The 15,965-nt window shown below is 39.6% G+C and overlaps 1 protein-coding gene across 9 annotated transcripts in view; it reads right to left on the bottom strand.

The window, feature by feature from the left end:
- Positions 1-6,693: 6,693 nt before the first annotated feature.
- NUBPL (NUBP iron-sulfur cluster assembly factor, mitochondrial) overlaps positions 6,694-15,965 on the bottom strand; it is a 95,675-nt gene continuing 86,403 nt past the window's right edge. For all 9 annotated transcript variants that reach the window (XM_054827843.1, XM_054827842.1, XM_054827844.1 and 6 more), the window contains one exon: positions 6,694-7,619. In XM_054827843.1, coding sequence (XP_054683818.1) covers positions 7,615-7,619 — 5 coding nt within the window. In that variant the 3' untranslated portion in view covers positions 6,694-7,614. The remainder of the gene's footprint in view (positions 7,620-15,965) is intronic.

Below are 15,965 nucleotides of genomic sequence, written 5' to 3'. Positions count from 1 at the left end.
GTAGTCAAGTGCTGGAAAAGGAAATGTGAAACACTTTGTATAGAACAAATTGACTGGGATAGGATGAAAGTTCAGGTTACTGTATGTTAAGCTCTGGTACGGTAATTCAGTAATTCAAAATGACTCCTTGGTTGTTGGTATCAGCCAAATGTCAGGAAAAGTACTTTGTAGTGATTATATATCTTGCTATTGTATTCCACTTCAGCTCCTGTGGTAAAGACAGCTAAAACGCTAACTTTGATGAAGAACCACCCCGAGATGGCACGCTGTCTGGTGCAAAGCAGACTGACCAAGAACTGAGACGTCCCGTTTCTCAAGTAACGTTCTGTGGCAACTATTTGCAACTATTCTGGTAAATATATTTTTCAACAGCTTCCCTAAGATGCAGAAATTGTGTCATCAACGAGGACTCCTGATGAGCTGCAGAGATCTGACGATTCTGTCCTGTCACCTTTCCGAAGCACCAGCATCAACATTTTCCCGGGGTGCCGGGCACCCCAGGTCACATATTCCCTGACTGTACCTTTCTGGCAGGAGCGGGACAGATACTTTCCCAATTTTATTTCTGACAGTATAAATGTTTTATTTCCTTTCACATGGCGGTCACGTTTACAAAATAATCAGACATCCCCTGCTTTGCCCTGACCCATCTGCCTTCACTAAAAATGTAATTCTGCTCGTATTCTTGCTGTGCCAGACAACCTCCTGTTGCTTCCCGGCGTGAGGTCATTCCAGGTGAATACTGGTACGTCATCCCTTGCCCCTCCTGTCACCTGCTGCTGCAGATTCACATACAGGAGTCTGTACCCAGGCACTGATGGTGAGTAATACTACTTGTCTGAGTCATATTGTGAAAAAGGCAGAGCTTTTCAGCCAGTGGAAAGCAATCCGTTTCAACAGCAGAGAGTTTGTCCAAATGCCTTTGTTACTACTCCTGCTTTCTTAAAACCCGCACTTAAAAAGTGTAAAAATAGGAATATTTTAAATAAATTACTCTAGCGTGTACAGTTTTCAATGTTCACGAGCTACAAGCTCTTAATAATTAAAAGGCATTTTATCAGCAGTTTCATTTTATATTAGTGGAGATATATTTCCCATCAGGGTAACAAAACCAACAACATTCACCGAGACAGCGATTCCAGTTTCCTGTATTAACCCAAGAGGGAGGAAGGCATTCAGCATCAAACAGCCCTGTCATTTCTTTCTCTGGAGGAATGACTTGCTAGATGCGCTACCAACAGGCAAGGAAAACTGCTTGAGAAAAAGAGTTTTATTTACGCTGTAGAGAAATTAAGCCAAAAGTGAAGTAGCAGCATCTGTGTTAATAAGAAATGCGTTTGTAAAACACATGTTTCTAAAAATGTGCCAACAAGCAACAAATTCACAGGCTTTCTTTAAAAGCTTCAGATATTAAGGCATTACAAAAGAGATGCCAGTTAGTGCTGGCACTCACAAATACATGTGGGTTTATCAGACTGTTTTCAAAGCCTAGATGCTTACAAGGCACATTTCCCCAGCCTTTTAACACTTGTTTTCAAAAGTAACTCTCCAAAATAGCCATTGGGTCCTATTACCCTGCAGGAGGAAGTGGGGAGTGTGAACCCAAACCTCCCGGACTCCATCTGAAATGTAATTAATGAGAGGCCTCAAGGTATCACAGACAAAAGGCTGTTTATATGGAAATTCCTTTAAAAAGAGACACGGAGAAACTTCCTGATTCAGCAGATAAAACAAGGCGAAAACTCATCCTGGCCTGTCTGACCAGCCTACAGACACCCGCAAAAAGCTTACTGCGGAGCACGAAATTGTTCCGGCTCCTCAACTCTTCTTCATTTTAACAGCTTCCCTTAATGAAATGTAAAAATATTTGCAACATTTACACACTGGAGGAACACTCCAAAATTAAATCTACAGACTATGGGCTTGGCTTAATAAGATAGTTTCTCACCCTGTTTATTTCTCCCAAACATGCAGCCAAACTGGGCTTTAAAAATACATTAATAGTATTTCTTCAATATTCATTGGGGAAAAAAAAAAAAAAATCCCTGAAAGGAAAAAGTACGCATAAGTACCATGAAAAAAGTCATTATAAATAAGCTAACACTTTTCAGAAAAAGTAACTAGAAGTTTGTATTCTTAAAGACGACCTTGTGTAGTTACAGGAAGCATACATGGGGGAGGCACGTGTGAGGAGTCTCCTGTCTTTCTCTCATAGAAAAGACAAAACCTCTGGACCACAGGAAATAACACAAGTTTTAGAAAATCCCAGTGGTATGAGTGAAAACACTTCAAATAAATCTGCAAGCCCTCAAACCGACGTTAAAGGACAACAGATGTTCTTCCCCCCCACCAGCTTGTTCGAAGACTCACGTACTCCCTAGGAGAAGTCATTTATTTGCATTGATTAAAGTGGGTATTCAGATCCAGACTCATGCAAACGGAGAAACTGAGAGGAATAGGTGCGTAAGGAACAACAAGCTGTGCCTGTCCTCTTCTTGCTGAAAAAATAAAGCCTCCCTGAATAAGGAAAGATAATGGAAAAATACAGACATTTGAATATACCTTTTCTTCAGACTTAATATCTTTATAATGTAAAACAGAACCCACAAAAAAAAGGTAAGTCTTAAATTTAGGCTGAAAACTGCTTTCAGAATGAATTTTTTCTTTTGCTGTGTTTTTGTGATATGTGGCTGACATACCGGTGCCTTTGCTGATATGCTGCCAAAATAAAATATAATCATCATTATAAGTCCTGTCATTATAAGTCAGTTCTGAAATTAAATCAGCAATTCAGATTCATCTTATTGCCAAGCATTCTTAAGCAGGAGCCTTTCCCCCTAACCATCTCTGCTAGGAAGCATTCCTGTTAAATAAAAGTGACAACAACAATGTAGGCCCAGATGTGGCCATTAGAAACTAAAATGACACATGGGCATCAAAATCCAAAGGCAGAACCTCCCAGCCTTTGCTCATCTATAAGCAGCTACAATGCCAGACATTATCCTAAGAATTCATTATTTTATTCACAGACTCATTAGGTAAAAACCATCAATAAAGCTCGAAGCAAGGATCAGAGTCCAGTGTAAGTCATTGGGTTAAAAAATAATTAGCTGTGATTAGGATGATGTTCCTTATTTCTTCCACAAGTGATACAGCTTTATCAGAAAAAGTGGCGAACGCTCCTTGACGCTCCTTAGCAAAGACTAAGCCAGGTGGCTGAGGACCTCTCCAAATTTCAGGAGCTAGGGATTTGAATCTTCTGAGCCAAAGCCAGGCGTAGACCAAGTTTCTTGCACCTTGGGCAAGTACGGCAAACCTTGTGGAAAAGCAAGCATGGAGATCCTACCCCCATCAATGATGTCTGGAAGGACGGGTGCAGCATCTGTGACTTGGGTACCCGGGCACGGAGTTCACGGAGTCCGGGGGTTGGGGATGCTCTGACAGAAGCTTTACACAGCTGGAGTAAGTACCAAAATCCCCTTTATATTGTCACACAGTGTCTTTGGTGCCTGAGGCTTTGCAAATCAGTTCTGTAGCCCACAGAGCCTCTCACAGCTCTTTAATCTTTCACCTAAGCAACAGAAGGGGTTTCCCTTCTTGTTGCTCTCCTGCTGTTACTGTCCCACATATATTCTTGCACCTGCAAGCCCAATATTATTATGGCAGGGTCTCTGGGAACCTGGCGATATTCCCACTGGCATAAGATTCACCTCTTTACTCCCTTTTTTCCCCTTTGATTGCAGCCTTTGGTTCACATTAGGGGGCCCAATAACAGCCTGAAGTTTACCAACAAACCAGCATGCAGCACCTGCCTCGGATCAAAGCCTGCTCTGGTCAGAACTAACGGCATCACAAGCAGGACAAAGCCAACAGGGAGTTTGAGTAGATCCAGGTGAAAACCATACACTTCCTAAGGGAAAGATAGGATGGGGGGATTCACCTGCTGCATTGGATCCAAGTGAGTCCAACTAAGTCGAAGCAAGTTCAGAATTACAGGGGGGGTTTGTTAATACACCGAAGATGAGCTGCTTCTGCCATTTTTTCATGGAATCATAGACTGGTTTGAGTTGAAAGGGACCTCAAAGATCTCCTAGTTCCAACCCCCCTGCCATAGGCAGGGACACCCTTCACCAGATCAGGTAGCCCAAAGCCCCATCTCTGCATTAATGTTATTTCAACACCATGACCACCAGTCAGAGCAACTGAGTTGTAGTTTAAACTCAAATTGAATTAGTAGAGAAAAACTGATTTGCAAACTACTTTCCTCTCCTAACTTCAAGTAACAATTAAAAAAATTGTTCTTGTTATGAGAAATTTAACATCTGAAGGATTGCACAAACCATTGTCTGGAAAGCTAAACTGTTCACAATGACCTGAACATGGCAGTAAAGGTTGTATAGCAAAATACCTCATGACACAAACAGTTCTATACTCTCTTTCAGCTTCAATTTCATCAAAACTGAAACTTGTGAAAGCCAGGAAATGCATCGTGTTAAGACAGAGCCCATATGCTCCTCACCCAAGACACAAGAGGAATTATCTGCAAACACAACAACTGTGGTCACTATACAAAGGGCCATGCCACGAAAGTGAAAACAACTCTGACAGTGATGCACGGCGATCTCGGGAATCTTGCTCTTAAGCTGCGCAGGAGGTAACCCGGGACTGACATTTGCCTCCGTCCCCGCTCGTGCCTGCTTGCCCCTGCGCCTCCCCAGCCTTCCTCCTTCTTCCTCTTCCTCTGTGGGATTTTGCAGCGTGTAACTGCAGCTTACAGTGCTACAGACTTTAATAATTCTGTGTTGGTAACCCATGATCACAGTAATTTTGCAGTAAGTCTCCATTGCTCCTGAGCAAAGAGCATCTACCCGTACAGCTCAGGAAAGCCAGGTCCAATCATTAGGATTAGCATTTTCAGAAAAAATGCACAAGTACACTAGGAAATATCACAGAGATGAAAGTAAAATATTGGAGTTGAAAAGAGCAAACAACACTGTGTGTCAAGCCTATAATCTGTATTTATAAACTATGGTTAAATGCCACTGTCTCCTGCTCAACCTCTGACTGATCCAACCACCACCACCCCCAATCCAATAACTTGTGTCAGGGATTTTATGAACTAGGATTTCAAATCTAGTATGTTGACTAGAATTCATTAATACATATTTAACAGTGTACAGTACAATAAAAATAAATAGGAGTATGTGTTTCTATAACATTAAGTAGCAATAACACTGTGCCAATGCCCTTCAGTTCCTTTGCAGAAGGGCCACGAAACAGATAGTTTTTTTACTCATGAGAATGAGGAAAGTAAAGCAAATATGTTCTCATTTTAAATTTGGTTTGACCATTGCTATCCTTAGACGCAGAAATGTTCTACCTACTCTGTACAATTACGCATACTTTCTTTTTAAATGACTGACCATTTTTAATTGATAAATCAGATTTCACCCACTACATTGTGCAATCCCTCCACAAAAATGTTAATTAAATATGAATTTTCCGTTTGGCTTAGAAACTATATTTCATCATTATAACCAGTTTCTTGATAAAGGCATTCAAAATAGTTCTGCAGGTGAAAGATTCAACAGAGCAAAACTGCAGTACTTAATTAAAAAGGAAAAAAAATGTGAAAAGGAGTAAAAATAAAAGGACATTTGAAAGCAAATTTCATCCCTCAACTAACCCAAGAAATAATGAGAAAGAAAAGAAAGGGAAAACAACCGTGTATCTGTACACTGATTGTTCACCCAGTCTCAACATGAACTGGGTGGCACAGACAGTCACAAACTTTTTAACTAAACGAAAATAATAAATACACAAGTTCAGAAAGTATCACAGTCTTTTGGTAAAAACCAATCAGAAATCCCAGGTTTTCTTCTGAAATTTATGATTATACTATGGCTAAACAACCACAGGATTCCTTCTAGACATACATATCAACAATTACAATATGTAAAGCAGAAGTGAATAAATAATAAGTGTAGAGATAAACTCAACTAAAAAACCCAATAAGTTATCAACAAAATATGAAAGGGCAGAACACTAAGCCAGCTTGAGTTTCTGTAAAATAAATTAGATAACTGAAAGGAAGTGAGTATCTGTGTCAATTCTACAGGCCTGGGATAATATGCTGCTGAAAGCTGAACACTGATATGAGATCTCATAGGGGAGGGTGCGGGTGAGGAGCTTCAGAGGTTGATTTGAAGCAAAAAAATTAACAGTTTGGGACTATATAATTTACATGTTTACAAAATCACCTAAGCTTGAAATTCAACTCATAACTTGTGTCTAGCTTTCCCATGTAAATTCTAGGTACGTATTACTTAAATATTCTTAATGTAATGTAAATGTATACCGACCTTTTATGTTATATCGCTTCGATAAGAAAAAACAACTACATGCAAAATTATGAATAATTATTTGGACTGCAGTGAAAATCTTGGTCTCATGGAGGACAACAGCAGAACTCCCCAGTTTGGTTAAATTCCCAGTATGGTATGGTTAAGAGGTATGTTTAAGATACCCATACTTGATTGTTTAAATTAAAAAGCCTAAATGTCAACTCAAACATCTAACTGTAAATGGAAACTCATTCCCTGAAGGCATATTCTTACAATTCCACACACCAACTCAAAAATAAAGATTGCACAAATATAAGGCAATGAAAAAACAAACCAGAAGGCCATACAATTTGAAGACCAAGTTTTTCTTTACTTCAAAAATATATCTTTACATTCAAATTCCAATTTGTTGCACAGTAATAGGAATATGCAATCATAAATTTAATTTATCTTGATCATTTGCATCCCCTGGCAAACTGAGCTCAGGCACCACATCTGGTTTTCAGTGAAGACCTTGGTTACCTAGTCTTCTATCTGGGTCCATTATAATGCAAAGAAGTCAAGAAATAAGCCTCGGGGTCATGTAATCCATTCTCCACTAAACTGTGAATTGCCTCCTGATCGAACGTTATCCAATAATGAATGAATTTGCTCATGATCCATCACAAGAACTCTTCAGAGTATACGTGGAATTTTTTTTAATTTTCTTTTGAGATGAACACACAAAAGTATTGCAGTTACATAACTGAATTTGCTTCTTAAAAATATGCAGAACTTAATGTCAGCTTGATAGTTAACCAAGTAAAAAGCTGAACCCAAATTGACAGAAATTAGAGTATTGCAAATGTCAATTTTTAAGGAGAACTTATCCCTCTCATCATTCTGCTTGGCTGGAGTGGCGGTTGTTCATTCTTGGCCTTAAAACAGGACACATGTGAAAAAAGTACTTCATCCTTGTTCGCTTGACGATGTTACAATCCAGCAGTTAAATATTGTCTATCACCTTTTGCATACTTCAATCCATCTGGACATGGCCAAACAATGATTTGAAAAAAACAGTAAATATCACAATCATAATTTAACCTCTGGTAAATTAACTCCTAAAAAAGTTCATAGAACTAAAATATGACATCCACAAAATTAGGTAGCAGAACTCTTCTGCATTGGTCGCACTAAAAGACCGCTTTTTGGTAAGTTTCAGCGATAAACACTTCAAGCAGGAGGTACTGGCAGTCGTCTTACTATTTCCATAGCTATCTTTAGATAGGCTTTAGCCTGTAAAAACAGAAACATATATTTATAAAAAGGAATATTTTACATCTCGTTAGGTATCTGTTCTTTCACACACCTTCAAAGAAAAACAAAAATGTTACAATAAATGTGTTCAATTTAGCCAGTTGCATGTTCAGGAAAAGCGATGCATTAATACATAAAATAAGTACAAGCATTATTTAAAATATTGGGGGGGGGGTGTAAAATTCAAATTTGGTATTATTCTGAGAATAGAACTTGACTGAACAATTTGTCTTAAACAGCAAACGGAATCAATATTCTTCTGGAGGAGAAAAGTTGAGAAAGAAGGAGACTCTTTAGTCCCACATGTACTATTAATTATAAACTTCCCTCACCCTGAAGACTGAGCTGCACCGTGCACTGGATTTAGATAAAGAACCAGAGAAAACAACGCCATTCCAAAAAAAAATTTGAGATAATTAATTCATTACAGACTAGACTACACTACAGAATTTCATATACAGACATTAAAAATTAAAAGTATTTTCAAAAAAAGACATTTTTTCAAAAGACTGAAGTGGGTATTGGAAAAAACTAATTCCGCAACACCAGAATCCATACAGCAAAATCTCCTTCTCACACCAACCTGTGGCATCTGGTCAGATACTGTCAGCTGGAGGGCAGAAAAGCACAGAACTGTAAGACTATCAGGAGTGATCCAAGTAACTGTATTTCTTTTAACATCTCTAAAAGCATGACACAGCTAGGACCATTATCAGTCTAACATCAAGTATTCAGAAATTTAATGTCAAGAGTCACGTATAAAAACACTGCCTAAGGTCCAACACAGAACAAACCACAAAATGAAACCAAGTAATTCCTGTACCAAGCACAACAACTTGTAGTCAAAATGGAACATGCCTTTTAGAAAGGTCTCCAATCTTGATATAAAGGTTTTCAACTAAAATAGTATCTTTCTGTGTAATATATATAATCCCTTGTACGTTGTTCCAGAGGCAGATTACTTCCATTGTTAAAAATGTACACCTTATCTATAATTTGAATTTGTCATGCTTCAATTTCCAGCTTGTGCATTGTGTTCTGTGTTTGTCTAATACAATAGAAAACTCCCCTGCTATTCAGCTGGCTTCTACTCTGTTAGACTGTAACCAAGCTACTTCTTCACCTTCTCAAGTAAGTCTGCATATGGAGCCCACATTGACAACCTTCCCTGTTTTACTAGAAGAAATCACCAGAATATTCCCTACTGCACTGATCTCTCCTGCCTCCTGCAGTGCTCCTACATGGCTCTAACCTCGAGTTACACCTTGTGCCCCTGCTGAGCCTTTAAAACGGCGAACAAGCTAACAAATGCCTGAGGCCAGAGCTTGGAGGGCAGGAAAAGAAGATCTGTCTCTCACTTGGGCCACTATCACCAACTGTGGCTGGTCTGAACCTTTTGCAGGGCCAGATACCCTCTTCCAGGATTTGCTCCTGGCTTGTAGGGTTTTCTTTTCTGGCACTCCCAGCCTCAGCACCTCACAGTGTTCACATGACCTTATAACTAAAGTCACATAATTTTCTGAGTTCATAAGGAATGCAGACACCAAGCTAGAATTGTTTTCTCCCATAAGTGTGACTTTATGGCAAGAACTATAAGAACTTAAATCACAAGCATGAAATTCAAACTTCTCCTATAGGTATAATTGCAGTGCAGTTGGGTAGCACAGCTATGCCTGTGTGCAACACCCACCACACTTAGCTATTAATTCCCTGGGTGGTCCAGCTACTCCCCAGCTAGCCACTTGCCTAGATGAGATAATGGACCAACTTGAAATCAGGTGATTGACTGAAGTCAAGCTGCCTTTGCAGTTAAGTTTTTGACTAATCAGTGTAGAAGCACTCCAGGTGGATGACCTTTCAAGAGTCCCACAGGCAACTCCCACTTTGCACAGACCAATTAAAGTGTTTTAATGAGTCAATTAACAACCTGCATGGAAAATGTGGCCCCTTCTAGAGACTGCCCAGGCTGTTCCTGCTCCAGAGTAGACCAAATTACACACAGAATTATAAATACACCGTAGAAATTGTTCCTGCAGGTGCAGAAACAGAAAAATAGGACAGTGGGTTTGTACATACTTAAGATAGGAGATGTTCTGCATATAAATCAAGATAAACAGCAACAATGGATCATGCATATGCTGTAGTAGTCATAGAGGACCACAGACTAGCTGCATTGTTAAAACAGCACGTCAGGGAGTCTCATTTGATCCAGCCAAAGACACCACTGGCAAGGGTGCTTGGAACACAGAGTTCCGTAACCATCCAGATGGCAACCAGGTATCCTGTTTGGGAAACTTGATTGCTTGTGTAACTGTTACCCTATGTCAAGATCCCAATAAACAAGATATTTTTTTTCCTCCAAAACACGGTTAATCAGTGTCTGGGCAACAATTTCACAATGTACACTGACTTTCATTGACCAAGTAGCTGATCTGTCACTTCATAACAGCAGGTTCCTGGTACAAGTCTTTGTAGCCAGCATGCTAGGACAAAGTAGCCCTAGTGTTATCAGCAATCAGTCTTACCTGCTTTATATGTTGAACAGACCAGCATCTCATCCATGTCCTTCCAGAACTCTACCAGTGGACCTGTCTTTGTCAAAAATCAACTGTTTTGAGCCTTAGCTTCCTATCTTTGACCAAATCATTCAGCTATGAGCGAGGACCTATCAGCAGAAACATACATCAACATACGTGAAAAGTCTAAACGGAATCTCGGTGACTGACTAATATGCCTTTCATTACATATAAACAACCCTACATGTACTGAATGGTTTCTCCTACTCAAGAACTTTTCAGTGTGGCATCTGTAGACAGAGAGCACAGCTCAGTTCAGCTGTTTACTCCATCATTACCAAGCAAAAGAAGATGGGTTGCAACTGAAAATGGAGAGGGTTTTTTATTTCCTTTTTGGGTGAAAAGCCAGAGGAGAAAAAGTAGAGGATGAGTTCTTATTCATCACTCACAACCATTGTCATTTTAATAGGATAAAAGTGAACTTTACAGACCAGTTTTTCCCTTTACGGTTTGGAAACTCTAAAGGAGTGGTTTAATGACTGTCTTTCTGAAAGCATTTTTTTGCAGATGGACAACTTTATATTTAACAGTAACGTATCAGTTAGCTGGAAGCCAAACATTCTCCCTGCTTCAAGAGGATGAAGGAGAAGTGCACAGGAAGACAGAATACCCTAAAAACAGACCAGACTTGGTCATTATGAATGCTGCCTAAGTGGGGTCTGAGAGCAGCACTGAGTAAGGCAGAGATAGAGGTGGAAGGTGACGTTCAGGGAGTTGAAAGAGCTGGATAATGGCCACGTGAGAGACCGTTCACCTCTCAAACACTGCTACAAACACTGCCAGAAGAGAGTGCAGCATTCTTTAAATCACAAACCTCCTTAGACTGAGAGGGCACGGTAGATGATGAAGTGACTAATGACAGCATTAGATTTTGGGAGTAGAAAATGGATAAGTTGTAATGAAGTTCATCAGGAAAAGGACTGAAAAGTACTACTTAGCCTAAATAATCAGAACATCCTGATTCATTACTCTGTCATGGGATAATAGACATGGGGTAGATTTAAAGTGCAAGTCTTTTTATTAGCTCATCTAATTAAGCCCTACGGTTATCCCAGAGAAATGTGAGCCTTTCAGTTATGGCATTTCATTCTCCCTAAAAATCTTACCCATAAGGGAAGTATGCATCACTGCTAAGATTACTGCAAACTGACCATACAGGTCATAGCTGACTCTTCCCTGTTCTCATGGATTGGATTGGATTGACCTGCTAGTTTGCCTTTCACTGAAATGCAGATCTTAGCCTGCAAACAGCTCACTACCATGGCTTCCAGTGTCTAGTGCAATGACCACACAAATACAGAATACAATTTACCCATCAACAAAGTTAAAGCAGGTAGGAGTCGATATCACATTTGCCTTCACCAAAACCACTGCATACAAACAACTTCAGACCAGCAACTCAGAAAAAGCACACTGATTCTATCACTTGGTTGCAGGCCAAGTACACCACAGAGTGTAAATCCCAGTACTGACATGCTTTCTAACTCCCATTTGTGATTAAAAGACTCCAAAACTATTAAGATGCTTTATCCAGCCCAGCAATCCAAGGGAGAATCTATGCAAGTCCCTACTGGAATATCAAATGCTGTGGATGCTGCTATAGCTGTAAAGAAGGATAAAGTATTTAAATCTGCTCAGCTGAGCTGTTAGGAGCTTATACTTTATTCATTGCTAAAGAAAACTAGCAACCATGAGCAGTGAGCAACTAATCAAATAGTGACTATCACAAGGACAAATACTAGACTTAGTTACCGTCTGCATGGAAATAATGATAGGTGATAGCTTTTGTTCTTATTAACATTCTCTTTGCTCAACCACAGTCCATTTTCCAGTTCAATCAGACTTTTAAATAGCTTTAATTTTCATGGAAATTGCTTGTTACTTTGACAGAACTCAAACCTTCAGTGCATGCCTGGAGCTGCCCTCCAATGTCTGTATTTTACTGTGGTCAACTCAGAAGGCACTAAAAGCATGATGACAAACAAAGCTTTAAGTGAGCCTCCACTTCAGATAAAAGCTTTGTGTCACCCAGAGAAATTCTTGATTACTGCAAGAGGCCCAGAGCCTTTCCCACTCTGTCTTCCTCTGGGCAGTTCTACCATAAGGTGCTGCTTTGCATATATTGGCAACTCCTGCCAAGCTGCAACAAAGTCTCAGCCCAGAAACGGGACAGTCAATTCATAGATTACAAGACAAAATGGAGGAGACGGGTACATAAACTGGATGCTTCCTGAATCTAATGCCTAAAAAAAAAACAAATTCCTTAGTGCTCATGGAAAATTTCCTGTTAATCCTATAGCTCAGCAGTTGCAAAAGCCAAGCCGTCCTCTGAGGGAGCTTCAGCTGGGAAACACTGCTGGCCCCAAGGTGCCATTATGCATGTACATCACTCAGGTGCCATTATGTACATCAAAAAAGACATCCCGGCCACAAAACATGGTTAAGTAGAACAGTGCAATTCAAATGCAATATAGTAACATCCTTCAAACAGACTGTCCTACCACTCAGCATTTTCTTCAGCAGAGTGAAACGTAAATGAGGGTCTGATGATGCATTGTACTATCTACACCCTGAACGAAGGATTCAAACCTACACAGACCAAATGTTACTGTGATCATTCAAAGGAAGCCTTGATGATAAGGCATATTATAAATCATATCATGCAGCCATCTTCAGGGTTTGCTTTTCTTTTAAAGACATCGCACCCTGGAGAGAACAGTCTTTAAATGGAATTATTGATGGCAGCTAAACAACAGCAAACATTATTTGCTACCACTACTTCAATTTTTCTCCAACTATTTCTTGCAAGCTTTAAAAGGTTGTACATTTTTATCCTGCTCACACATCACTCTTTCACAGAGTTCTACAAAAAAAGTCTTTCTGAATACAAATTCCACCTGTCTCTTTGGATAATACCACAGTAAGGCCTGTAACATTTCTCATTTAATTGAAAAGGGATTTTTAACCAGACTTACTTTCCTCTGCTATGTCAGACTGCTGATGCCTTGTGCCTCTGTTTTCCACCTGACTGGGCTTTTTCTCTCCCCTTATAGATCTGTCTGCAATTGACTGGCCTCAAAATCCTTCACCAATATACGTGAATATATGAAATCCAAAATCGGGCTGAATACATTTCACATTGTTAAATGTGAACTAGACAGTAACAGAACCTCCCCCAAGAAGTACGTGGGGTTTGCATCATACGCTGATCATTATCACAAGCTGGCTAGGATGACATGAAGCATGTTTTCCAGCGACAGGTCATGGCTTCCTTGCTCTGGGACAAGCTTGGCTCTCCTCCTATCCAAGTCATAAATTCCTCACCACACTGCATCTAAGTTTGTGCATACCTGCAAAAGGCTGTGCAATCTGAGGATCCAGCACTCTGTAAGTTATATATGATTCACCAGGTTTGCTCCCTTTCATCTTCCCCTACTTTCCCGATAGATTCCACTTGATTTTTACGTAACAAGAGGGTGAACTCAAAGCATTTTTCTTTAATAGATTCCAAATGTTTTCCATAACAACATGTGGCAAGAAAACACTAAGGAACTAACTGACCATTGTATGTTTCTTGGAATTTTTATTTTTTATTTCCAAAAAGTAGTCATCATCTTCATAGTTTCTGCCATGAGGGCTCACTATCTCTTTAATAATTGAGATGGGGAAGAAGGTGAGATCTAAACTTCATTCTTTCATGACTTCTCTGCTATCTTGACTGCATTATCCCTGCTGAACCTTAGAGGTCTATCATCTCTCCTCCGCAGTTTTCGTGGTTTTTTGTTTTTTTTTTAAATGATGAGAGACATCATCTACTCCTTGCCTCAGCCTCCAGCATGTCTCCTCCCTGAAATGTCTATCCCAACAAGAACCCCTAGCTTTTAGAACGTAAATGGACACACTGGTACAGCAAATGTATTTTGTACTTCCTTGAGCTCCTTCTTTGATCTTGAGATAGATGGGAGTTTGATGCTCAACTGTCACAGTTAGCCTGTCTCTTCTAGCAAGGCATTAGAAATTCCACTGTGCCATCAAGGCTGTGATATACCCAAAAGTTTTTAGCAGGAAGTCATCACAAGATAACCACCAACTGTCCCATATCTGTCAGGGTTTTGTGCTCAGAGATGGAAGCGCTCTTAGGAATCTCTACTCACTTTTTCCCCCAGTACTGATGGAGAGTTCACTGGGCATTTAAACAACTCATTTGGTGGAAGAATTACTCCACTGCAATTTGTCATATTCCGTATCTTTTGCTGTATATCTAGTCCTCTTATCCGCAAGTTTCAGGATGCCTCTTTCAAACACCTGCTTTGTTGCTGGGTCCTTCTCATGATACCTAGGAGGTTCCTCTACATCTGAGCATGATCAATTTCATGTGGTTTCAGCGATTCCTCATTTCTTTTCCCTATTCTACCTTTTTCCCTATGCCACCATTTCAGCAGTGTTCCTGATTTTCCTTTACTAGCCTTTGCTGTCTGGAGAATCTCTCATATGCTTAGGTGAGCAAAAAAACCCAAAGCCCTAGTCAGCCAATCTACCTCCATGGCTTGATGGAGGAGGAAAATGCTCCCCAAGTTTCTTGATTATCTCCAGAAGGGTCTGGTTAAGTCCTCACTGTTGATTAAACTAAGAAATTATTAGCTTCTTGTAGAGGATCTTAGATAACTCCCAATTGCTGTGGTCTGTCTGCTCTCTTTCTGTTAGACTAGCCCCTGCCGCTTGTGCTAACATGCGAGTACAGCAATACCCTGTTTGTAAAGCACGTAACAAAGTTTTGTCAATGAAGAGTGCTTAAAAAAAGCCACAATTTAAACAACTAAGCTGACAGAAACACTAACACAGACAATGTTATACCAAGAGCAAAATCATTTTACCAGCACTGTTTATTTCTCCTTGTGGACTGTCTCAAGCTTCACCAGAAAAAAAACTCCGGCCATTAAACCTTCACCTCTTTTAGCTATATAGTCAGCCCTTTCCGTAAGCAGACAAGTCTTACGTATTCTGTGCCTTCCCTAAGGATAAACTTTCCTAGTTCACACATGTGCAATTCTACAAGTAATTTTCTTTTTTCTGGAAAGGTTGTTTTGGTTGTTAGTAATTTCCTTGCCAGTTGTGAAAAGGAAGCTTCCCTTTTCCACCAACTATATCTAAGTTTTAAAATAACAAATTTAGACAAGTTTGTTTACACATTTTAAAATTCTAGTGTAGAGTGACAGTTATATTTTTATATATCAGCAAGGGAAGTTGAACCCCATGGCAGGTGTGTAAGCAAAAAAAAAAAGTATTAGCTAACATATTTTAGAAACACATTTTATTCTAGTCTTGACAGAGCTTAGAAGGTGTTACAGCATGCTGGGTTTCTGAGAAGTCAATCACCATCCTTATTCCCCACTGTTTGCATCAGCTAGGTATTATTTCAGTTCTGTGATTCTGCATTTGATTTGTAAGTGTGTTCTAACAAAAACCAGCACAGAAGTTTGTATTAAAAAACCCTGTAAATTTAAGGGACAAGAGCAGAGATAATTTCAGCAGCTCTGCGCACATTGTTCTCTGTTGGAAAAATTGTGATTGTTAAAGCACGAATAGCCACAATTTTAGTTTATTTGAGAAACATGGTGATAGGTGTCACGTATTAAAGATTAGAATCTGACCTTATACGACCTCTCCCACCATCAGTTATGTGCTAAGATTTTACTTTTTCTTTTAAAATTTAAGAGAACAACACTAATTTTCTGTCTTTAAAATGAGA

This window comes from Grus americana, chromosome 5 (genome assembly GCF_028858705.1).
Source record: "Grus americana isolate bGruAme1 chromosome 5, bGruAme1.mat, whole genome shotgun sequence".
Classification (NCBI taxonomy): domain Eukaryota; kingdom Metazoa; phylum Chordata; class Aves; order Gruiformes; family Gruidae; genus Grus; species Grus americana.
This window is presented reverse-complemented; position numbering and strand designations above follow the sequence as displayed.